The 11,311-nt window shown below is 41.4% G+C and overlaps 1 protein-coding gene across 1 annotated transcript; it reads right to left on the bottom strand.

The window, feature by feature from the left end:
* Window positions 1-5,146: 5,146 nt before the first annotated feature.
* Window positions 5,147-6,330, bottom strand: LOC115403359 (trace amine-associated receptor 13c-like). Its single transcript, XM_030112225.1, has 2 exons — window positions 6,167-6,330; window positions 5,147-5,957 (listed from the first exon to the last, which is right to left on the bottom strand). The coding sequence occupies exons 1-2, from the start codon at window positions 6,328-6,330 to the stop codon at window positions 5,147-5,149; spliced, it is 975 nt and encodes a 324-aa protein (XP_029968085.1).
* Between the last annotated feature and the right edge of the window lie 4,981 nt (window positions 6,331-11,311).

Raw genomic sequence — 11,311 nt, 5'->3', positions numbered from 1 at the left:
ACGTTGTCCACGTCCAGACTTGTACCTCCCTCAGCGTGATGGAAACGAGGACAGCACAACTGTTCCTTCTTAATGCTCAGGGTTTATTCACTGTAACACCCAAACCCCAAACGTGAGAGCTGAAAACATACAAATATATATTTTAATAAACAGAAACTTACACAATAAACAAATATACACATTGCACAAAACACAAATATCTTTAAACCTTCAAATATGCACATGAAACCGACATTACAACCGAAACATTCACCCAAGCCTGAACCACAGCCACCCAGCACCAGCTGCAGAGCCAACACACTACCACCACCACGATAATGATCAATAAAACACCAAGAAAAACGAAAATATACACACCTCAGTGGCTGCTTCACATTGTAAAGGAGGTAAGCCATTTGTTTTTGCTCTTTTCACGGAGTTTTTTGTTCTTATTTTCTCTCTCCGCGTTTGTCTGTGCATCACTTAATGTGGTCCTACCCGGAACGTTCCGCCGTAAACACGCTTTCTCTCATTAGAGTAGGAACCGAAATTTAATTAAATATAAATATCACCATATCACCAAGTTTCTGCAGACGTTCTGCCATAAATAAGCTTTCTCTCAGTCGAGGTAGAACCGAAATTTAATTAAATATAAATATCACCGAGTGGCGGAACTAACCCTCTGCAGACGTTCCGGGTAGGACCACATTAAGTGGTGCACACAAACGTGGAGAGAGAGAAAACGCTCCAAAAAGTATGTAAAAAGAGCAAAAACAAACGGCTTACAGTGTGAAACAGCCACTGAGGTGTGTATATTTCCATTTTTCTTGGTGTTTTATTGATCATTCTAGTGGTGGTAGTGTGGAGCTCTGCAGCTGGTGCTGGGTGGCTGTGGTCTCATGTCCAGGCTTGGGTGAATGTTTCAGTTGTAATGTCGGTTTCATGTGCATATTTGAAGGTTTAAAGATATTCGTGTTTTATGCAATGTGTATATTTGTTTATTGTGTAAGTTTCTGTTTATTAAAATGTATATTTGTATGATTTCAGCTCTCACGTTTGGGGTTTGGGTGTTACAGTGAATAAACCCTGAGCATTAAGAAGGAACAGTTGTGCGGTCCTCGTTTTCATCTCGCCTAGGGGGGTACAAGTCTGGACGTGGACAACGTGACAACACCTGGCGACGGCGGTCCTGGGTATTCGGGATGATGGAGATCAAGGGTTCCTGTAGACCAGACGGGTCTGCAGAAAACACATGATGTGAATTCACACGACTGGAGCAGTGTACTTATTAATGTTGATTTATAGTGATTGTTTATCACTGTTATTTGTAATTTTGTTTTTTGCAAAAGAAGTCTGTTCTGTTTCTTAAAAAAAAAAAAAAAGGTGCCTGACTGCTAAAAATGTGCACTGTTTTGTAAATTGTTTTATAAGAAGTTGAACTCCAATTGATTAAAATGTTTATCTTTGGCAGCTCTCTTGTTTTTGCATGTCTGTCACAGTGAGGTGTTCGGAGTGAGGAAGTGTAATAATAATGCGTTCATCTTAATGTAATGTGATGGCTGGTGATGTGGTTTTGATGGAAACTCTGATCTCCTGACAGATACAGTGTGCTGTTCAGAGACTGTATCACAGACACTGATGGGGTTTGATGCATTTTTGGTGCAAGTGTGTGTGGTAATGTGAAAGTTTCCGAGTAACAAGCTAAATACTGAGTATTTACCAGGTAATAACATGGAAACAGACGTCACTTCCTTTTACAGTACAAATCCACTTTAATAACTATGTAATTTCCAGGTAAATATTTTTCTATTTACTGGGTAATAAATGAGTAATTACCAGGTAATAACATGGAAACAGACCTCACTTCCTTTTACAGTAAAAATCCACTTTAATAACTATGTAATTTCCAGGTAAATATTTTTCTATTTACTGGGTAATAAATGAGTAATTACCAGGTAATAACATGGAAACAGACCTCACTTCCATTTACAGTACAAATCCACTTTAATAACTATGTAATTTCCAGGTAAATATTTTTCTATTTATTAGGTAACAAATAAGCAATTACCATGTAATAACATGGAAACAGACCTCACTTCCTTTTACAGTACAAATCCACTTTAATAACTATGTAATTTCCACGTAGGTATTTTTGCAGTTCCTGGGTAACGAATAAGTAGTTACCAGGTAATAGTGTGGAAACAGGCCTCACTTCCCTTTGCAGTAGTCTACAGTTCAACCATAATTACCAGGTAAATGTTGTAGTTACTGGGAAATACTAAGAAGTTACTAGGTAAGTAGTAAAAAACACTTGACTAATAGGGAAATACATAGCGTACACACCTAGCAGTACCTAGTAGTACCTAGTAAAAAGTCTACATTTCCCAATGATTACATGGTAATTACTTAGCAATTACTTAGTAAGTACTTGGCAATTACCGACATAGTTGCTATGTACATTATAATTACCCAGTAATTAATACTTACTACCAGGTAGTTACTTGGTATTTGCCTAGAATTGGCTTGGTAATTACTCTAAAAGTACTAGGTAATTGGCAACATAGTTACCCTGTAATTACATGGTAATTTTACAGTAACTTCTCCTTATTACATGGTACTTACCCTGCAATTACCCTGTTAATACATGGTAATTACCGTACTGTAAAAGGAAGTGTTACCGCAGGTAGCAGGGGGAGGTTTATATAGGCAGGGAGAGTGGCAGACCGCAGGTGAAGGCAATCAACCATCAGATGGACCCAGGGAGACTGAGACTGCCCCTGACTGCCTGAACAGAATCCTGACACCATCACTTTTATTATTTCTTGATCCACCCTTTTCTCATTTATGGCCATGACAGCTGTGGGGGATATTAGTCTTTTGGCAAAGTTTTCTGTTTCAAAATGACCATCAGTACCATTTTTGGTCCATCTCCAGCACTTTGGCCTGCGGGGACGTCAAACATGAGGGGGACCTCGCCCATGTTAGTGATATGATCTTTTGACACCTTCTCTTCAGTGACCTGCTTTTCAATGAATTCATGGAAACTGCTGACCTTGGCTTGGAGTCTGTTGGCAGTTTCTGATATGACGCTGTCTATTCGCTGATGGAAAGGTGGTTGCTTTGCATGAAGGGGTAACAGCAAGAAGGCCCACCTGCTAAATCATTTACATTCATCTTCTTGGTAACCACCAGGGCATGGAGACGCAGCTGCACTGTTGACAAGCCCATCCAGGCAGCACATTTTTCAAGCTTCCATCTATGGTCCCGTTCTTCTAGCTCTGGCCATCTTGTTTTTAGAACATGATTACCTTTCTCAGTTATTTTATTGCGATAAGGAGAACCTCTGCTCTTTCCCAGTCCCTCACAAGTTTTTCAATAACTCCAAACTTTATTTCTGTTGTTTGATTACTGTTTTCTTCCCTTGATAATTTGCTACCAGCAGTTTGTAATGTACAAATTAGGTTTTTCTGTATGGGGCATTTTGTTTGTGTTCAGTTCACAGATGGTAAATACAATGGATAGAGCTTTCGTGACGTCATCCATACTGTTCCGAAAATCCCTTCTGAAGATTTCAGGGAGTTCAACAGGACGTCTCCACATTGAACCTTTGAAACCGGTTATACATTTTATTGGTCCAATGTGTCACGTGATCGCATCACATGGGCAGAGGATGTGCTGTGATTGAGCGATTTATTCAAAACTTTAACTCGAAAAATAAAATCAACAGATCATTTATATGAAAATCAGTCCAATGAAGCCAACATGGTTGTAGAAACTAGTTTTAGAGACCAGAACATGTTCTGAAACCAGGCGCTTTATGTTTATTTGCACTCAATCTGCATTTTTTGAATAGGATCCAATGAGACCCGGGCTGTTTTTGAAACCAAAATCATCGCCCCCTGCTGGAATTTCTCTGGAATTACAGCATTTTTGCACTTCCGCATTATCTTCATGTTTTATGAGCGGTTGAGATGCGCGGATTGCGGTTGCACCCGCGGATAACCGCGGATAGGGCGGATGACGTGTCGAAAAATTAAGATTTTAATGACATTCGGGCGGGTTGCGGTTGAAGCACTCAAATAAAAAAGCAACATTTTAATAGCCAAAACACTATTCTGCGGATGGCGGGCGGGTTCGGTTTTGAAAATTGATAAAAAATCTTCCATGCGGGCGGATAACGGGCAGATGGAGATTTTAAGAAGCGGTTACGGATGGAAAAATGAGCCATCCGCGCATCTCTAATGAGCGGAGGTTGGTGCTTGGTTCAGTCTTTCTCAGTTGTTTATGTGTTCATGTTTCTGTTCATATGTTTTAAAAATACAGGAGCAGCATATAGCTGTCACAGTCTTAGAGCACTGTCTGGTGGCTGTAGATAGTAATGTTTACTCCTTGATTCATGACAGTCAGTATGAATTACACACCATATTTTACTTGAGGATCAGTAATAGCTCATTCTCTAAAGGGGGGGGGGGGGGGGGGGGGGGGGGGGGGGGGGGGGGGGGGGCAACGCTCCTGCCCCCTGACCAAACCGCTCATGTGACTCATATCTCACAATGAAAAAACTGAGTCCCACTGTAAAACATGCTTGGATAGGCACTGCAAGAAATTCTAAGATGTATATTTTGTCAAAAAAGCCCAAATGTATCTGGAAGTCACTTCTTTTGCAAAAGATCTTACGAAACAAATTATATCTGATTCAGATTCTCCCTCTTGAGAAAGAAAAAAAAAGTTGAATAATCTTCAAAAATCTTTTCTCATATTTCATGTTTGGACCTAAAAATTATGATATTGAAATGTTAGAAACTGTTTTTTAAGTCACTATTGTGTGCATTCTGATACAAAAGAGTAGACACAGAAATCCCTTTGCTCAAGTAACATGTTAAAATGAGCCACTGCTCCGCGAAAGTTTTTCTTTCTTTCAAGATGAAATGTAATTGAATTTCTGTTGAAAAAATAAACAACATTTAAAAAATAAATATCATCACAAGAATTACTATGGTGCGGAATGAGTGAGTGGTTTATTTCGGTTATATACATTGTACAAAAAATTTCCAAAAATCACTTCAATAACAAAAGCATCACAATAAATGCAAAAGGATCAGCTGAAGCACATTGTCCTGCATTGTCCTTCCATATATCCATGAATTGTGAGCAGGACTGATTGTCTCTACAAAATTCTGATGTCACTGGAGTCAGACTTCAGTATTTTACATGTGACAACGAGCTTGGCAGATTTTAGAAACCAGGGGTAACAAAAAGCATAAATCATTGGATTCAGACAGGAGTTAAGGCAAAAGAGCCATGATTCTATGGGAATAGATGTAAACCCAGCTGAGCTGCTCTGGCCTAAAAGAGATGAAATATAAAATGGAGCGCAGCATGAGAGAAAGGCAAGGACAACTCCACCCAGAGTCTTAGTGGCTTTCAACTCAGAGCTTTTAGCACGCACAGTCACTGCACCCTGAAATGTCTTAATCTGAGAGCGCATGGCCCGGGCCTGAGACACAGCCACCACAAACACTCTCACATACATAACTATGATCACTGTAAAAGGGCAAACAAACGTCATGAATAAGTCCACAACTCCGACGGTGTAACTAACAACCACTACACACTCTCCATGGCAGGAGTTATACCTGCCTGCTTTTTTGAAGTTATCCTTCAATAGGAGGATGTTGAACAGGAAAGAGAAAGACCAACAGAGAGAAATACAGACGGAAACTCTTGTCACAGTGACTTTAGTGGAGTAGTGGAAAGGATCACAAATGGCCACATAGCGGTCGACTGATATGAGTACCATGGTTCCAACTGAGGCCGAGACGATTAGGCAATTCACAACAGTATATATTACACACACAAGGTCACCAAGAAACCAGCAGCCGTTGGTTTGGACAATCAGAAAAGGCATAATAAGGCCCACGAAGAAATCTGAGACAGCCAGAGACAACAGCAGGAGGTTGGTGGGAGTGTGGAGCTGCCTGCATTGAAAGAGGAAACATCACAGCTGTTATTAAGAGATTTCATTAACTGATTTGCAAAACATCAAATCGATCATTGGCACATATCCTTCATTAAAAACAGGAACATACACAAAAATGGCAGTTCATATATGACAAGATGTCATCTTGTAAAGATGAAAAAATTCAACACATTCATGTTATGCATGAGGTGGATGAAAAGTTGCTACTTGAAGTGGGAGATGGAGATAATGACGAGCAGGTTGAGAGAAGCAGTGAGCAGAGAGATGAAGGACAGCACAGAGTAAATGAGCACAGCCTCGCTGAGTGGACGCTTCGGCTTCCAGCAGGAGGTGTTGAAGAGCTGCGGGAAGCAGAGCTCAGTTTCTCCCATCCTGACAGAGTGAGGATGAGGAGAAGCTGCTGAGCTCCAACAGCTTTTTGACCAACCCCTCTGTCATCCAGCTCATTTATCTGTTTTCTGTCCCCAGTCTCTCCGTCTTCCAGATCTTTCCTCAATGAATATCCCTCCTCCCTCTCTCTCTCTCTTTCATCTGTCATCATTTTTTTCATTTGGCACTGTTTCGTATCAAATCTCTTTGAGGAAGCAGATCAGTACAAATTGAGTCAAAGTAAAGTCAATGAATGTTTCTCTTTGAATATACCTGGAGGTGTCAGGACAGTTGTTAAGAAGGAACATGAGAATAAGTGATTTTTTTCCTCTCTGAATTGTGTCCTTTCCTCTTTTAAATAGTAATGTATTATTTTTGGTTTGAAAGATTGTTTTTGTTGTTGTTTTGTTTTTTTAATGTGTTTTATCCAAACGGCCCCGAATGCCTCACAACCTGGCCACAACAGCACCATTGGCTCCAGGCATGTGGACAGAGCCTTCAATACCAGAAGGAGCCGAGAGGCCGTGGGGCACACATGGCCAGCAGCCATAACTTCAAAACCTCGCTACCTGACAATCACATCAAACCCTTTTTTCTTACCATTGTATTTGTGGCAGAACAGGAGATTTTAGAACATGTAAATACAGTGTAAACAATGATTATACTGTGTTTGGCCTTTTGTTAGATGTCAACTCTATCGCTTTCTTCAGTGTCAGGCTGGTTGACTGTCAGTCTCAGTGAGTCAGTTGTCCGTCAAGTTAGCCAAGTTCAGTCTTTCAGTTGTGATCAGCTTATCCTTCCCAGTGTCTTTCTTACAGTGTGATGCTGGTCCAGCTATTTCTTGATTAAAGGTATAATACACGATTTTGATTTCCGGGTGGATCACCTAAATAATTGGTGGGTCTGTTTGTCAATCATTCTGACGAGCTGCTTTCGTAAGGCGGTTCTACGTGCTTGCGCCCAATCAGCTTCTCCCTTTTGCGCATGCGCATTCAGAGTGTTTAGGTAGCCGTGAGCTTCTGAGCTAGTACTTACCGATGGCAAGTCTGACATAATGAAACTGTAACTGTTTCGGAAAAAAAGCTTTATTTATGAGCGAGGTGGATCGCAGAAACTGTAAACAGAGCCGTGCACGCCGGAGAAGAGGAGATCGCGCTCGTACACTTCCGCGTTTCCTGGGAGAAGCAGGAGAGCTGGGCGGATGGTCTGGCGCATGCGCGTTGTTCAAAAAGTGAGTAACAGACTTGGGGCTTTGTCTTTTCGAGAAAATCGTGTATTAGACCTTTAAGTCACCAGCTGACGACCAAATTGCTCTTTCACCCTGATGCCCTGGCAACACAGTGCAGGCTCAGCATTTAAAAGCATTAAAGTGCACTTGTGCAATGACAAATAGTGCAGTTTCAGAAATTCTTTAATTTTGCAACTGTGTTTTTGTTTTTCTTATTTGGACAGTACGGCACTCATCATGTGTTTGTTGGCTTAAACAGCATGCACCAACACAGAGTCGGCCATGGCATAGGCAGTGTAGGCAGATGCTAAGAGTGCCATCCATTAGGGGGCGCTGCCACACCAGCATCATAAATTGGAAATAAGAAAGGTGTAACTTTCCTTGTGTTTATAAATAGTTATACGAAATCAATAAGCAAATACTATCAACTTATAACCGTAGTCTACAATATTATTCACTGAGTCGCATTACTGAGATCACATTGTTTGTTATTTATTCCACCAGAAGAATTAAAAAAAAAAAAGAATGTTAAGGCAAAAACACGACAGATTTTATTTTGAAATCACTTATTTTGGAACACGTGTCTACTTTCCTTCCAGCACCCAACTTGCTTGTGATCAGATTGACGGCAGGGCTTTGGTGTCCAGAAAACTGGGATCCTGACAGAAAGTTTCCTGACCGCCAGACGGGCTCCATAGCAGCAGAGTTTAATGCACTGAATTGATGCTCATGATGTGTTTCTTTTTCTGAGTGCACACTGATGTGTTTTTTCGTTTCCATTTCATGTGTTTCAGTTTCACTCGTCCATTTCAAGTCAGAAGGCTCTAATTTGACGGCGCAACTTGGCGATGATCAGCGGCGGAGGCAGCGCATTCCTATTTTCGACAGGCACAGAAGAGGGTTTCTGGCCAGTCCGCTGCACTTGCGCCGAGATGGGCGTGGCGGCGCACCAGGGGGAGGGGTTGACAGAATCAGCTGGGCCAGTGAGATTTTAGTGCAGAAGGTGTGAGCAGGCTGGGGAGCGGAGGATCTGATGACACTGACAGCTTGTCAGTGTCATGAAAGATACACAGAATCACTCATGAAGCACATTATTGTTTTTATTATCTTCTTTAGCACTAGAACAGCCAAAATGGTCTGACAGACCGTTTGGGTTTTTGGAATTCAAATAAATCTGTTAAAAATAATTTCCCTGTCCTCTAATTCTTTGACTTTTCCTAAATATGTGTCTTGTATGTTTTTCTGAAGCAAATAAGGTCCTAACAATGACACAAATAATATTACAAAGCATTTATACCTCCAAAGGCCAGCAGCATCTCACAGACTGCTGATAAAAAAGACGCACTTCACAGGGCTTTTTTTTTCTGCTGTTGATTTGTTTTGGTTCATGCGCGCATCTGAACAGGGAGCTCGCTCTGACAGCAGACAATCAGACAGACAGCCAAAAATATCAAGCAAATCCCAAAAGAAAGAAAATAAAAACAGGCAAAAATAAGAGATATAAGGTGGAAGAAGCTTTAGCAATGATACAGGAGGTCAGTGAGGGGGAATCGGATGGCGGAGACGTGTCGGACATCAGCGATCTTGACTGGAGTGAAGAGGAGGAAAGTTCTGAATCAGAGTCAGAACAGGCACGCGCCAAACAGCGAAGCAAATTTAATCCTGCTGCCCCAAAAATGCCCGATCGACCTCCAGCTGCTGTACAGTCCAGCAAAGAACCTGCAGTGGCGTATGGAAGCGCTCACGCGTCACCTCCAGGTATAGAGAATTACTGTAGGCTGCTGTCAGTTTACAACTAAATAATTATAACATAAAATAGTGTAAAAAAAAAATAAACTAATTTAATAAAATTAAACACAACAGTGAACACGGTAGTTGACAGCAGGAGCACTGGCCCAGCGACTCCAGAGGTACCAATTACAGATTCGGGTAAAATATTATATCCTCCATCAAAGTACAGCAAACCATGTATTTTTCATTTCCAAAAATTAATTTTAGAATGAACATATTTTCTAAATAAATTCAGGAATCCATGAAATTAGGTGTGGGGTTCCCCAAGGTTCAATTTTAGGTCCCATACTTTTTAATCTCTACATGCTTCCACTTGGGGACGTCATCAGGAGACACGGCATCAGTTTCCATAGTTACGCTGACGACACTCAGCTGTACATCGCCGTGTCTCCTGATGACTCAGGGCCAATAGAAACCCCTTTTAACTGTATTTCAGACATCAAGTAATGGATGGCAGTGAATTTCCTACAGCTCAACCAGGACAAGACTGAGGTTTTAGTTATCGGTCCCGAAGGTCAGAGAGAGAAAATTTTACCTAAATTATCAGATTTTAAACCAGCACAATCAGTTAAGAACCTGGGCGTGATTTTTGACTCTGAGCTAAGTTTTATTCCACACATTAAAAACATAACTAAGATTGGATTTTATCATCTTAAGAATATAGCCAGAGTCCGCCCGTTTCTCTCTCAGGCCAGTACAGAGGTGCTAATGCATGCTTTTATCTCCTGTAGATTAGATTATTGTAATGCCTTGCTCTCTGGTCTTCCCAAAAAGAACATTTCAAACCTACAGTTATTACAAAACTCAGCCGCTCGCGTGCTGACGAGGACCAGGGGGCGGGCCCACATTACACCGGTTTTACAGTCGCTGCATTGGCTCCCTGTCCGCTTCAGGATCGATTTTAAGGTTCTCTTATTAGTTTTTAAATGTCTTAATGGCCTTGCGCCTTCTTATCTAGCTGATCTGTTTTTATCGACCCTCGCGGCTTATCGACTCTATCGACCCTCGCGGGCCCTGAGGTCCTCTGGCAGCGGCCTATTGTGTGTTCCTAAAGCCAGAACCAAAACCCATGGTGAAGCGGCTTTTAGCCACTATGGCCCCCGCCTGTGGAACAGCCTGCCGGAGAACCTCAGGACCGCAGAGACTGTTGATATTTTTAAAGGGAGGTTGAAAACACACCTTTTTAATCTGGCTTTTAATTGACCTTTTATACTTCTTATCTCCATCATTTTTATTTTTGGTCATTTTAATTTTTAATATACTTATCCTATTTATTCATTCTATTTTTACTATGTACTTTTAATTTATTTTATTTTCTATTTTATAATCTTATCTTACTTTTTATTTATTTTTTATTGTTTTTATTAGCTTTGTATCATGTCTTTTTAACATCTGTTTAACTCCAGTGTTTCCTCAGGGGGGTCCTTCACACCGGGAGTTGGTCCCGGTCCTCTGCTGGGGTCGCTGCGCTCTGGTCCTCTGGTCCTGGCTGGCCTGGGGTCTCCACACCTTGGTGTGCGGGATCCCGTTGGTCTGACGGGGTCGGGGGTTGAGCGCTGGTGCCCCAGTACTAATGACCTTCGCCTTCTCCTGGTGTGAACGGCCCCACTGGTAGTGTTTTCCCATGATGCTTAGTGCCATGCCATGTCTCCTCTGCCTTGCTATGGGCATAAATTGGGTGTGTACGTGTGTTTGTGTGTGTGTGCGTGTGGTGTACACTTATTGATGGTGCAGCTTTTGTTTTTTTGTTTTTTTGTTTTTTTTTTTACTGTTAAGCACTTTGCGTTGCTTTTATTATCATGAAAAGTGCTATACAAATAAATAAAGTTTGAAGTTTGAAGTTAAATAAAAACCTTTGTCCTGTCAAGCCTGTAGTCCCAGAATCAAATGAGCAGAGTCAGGACGGTACCGTGTGGGAAGTTGTCCGTCCTGGTGCGCAGCCGGGGAGACTTATTTTACTCATT

This window comes from Salarias fasciatus, chromosome 16 (assembly GCF_902148845.1).
Source record: "Salarias fasciatus chromosome 16, fSalaFa1.1, whole genome shotgun sequence".
Taxonomy (NCBI): Eukaryota; Metazoa; Chordata; class Actinopteri; order Blenniiformes; family Blenniidae; genus Salarias; species Salarias fasciatus.
This window is presented reverse-complemented; position numbering and strand designations above follow the sequence as displayed.

Excerpts from the sequence above, each read along its gene's own strand:
- LOC115403359 (XM_030112225.1), bottom strand. The coding sequence starts at position 6,330 with ATGGGAGAAACTGAGCTCTGCTTCCCGCAGCTCTTCAACACCTCCTGC. Across the intron at positions 5,958-6,166 it reads ATCTCCATCTCCCACTTCAA|GCAGCTCCACACTCCCACCA; the intron begins GTAGCAACTTTT and ends CTTTCAATGCAG.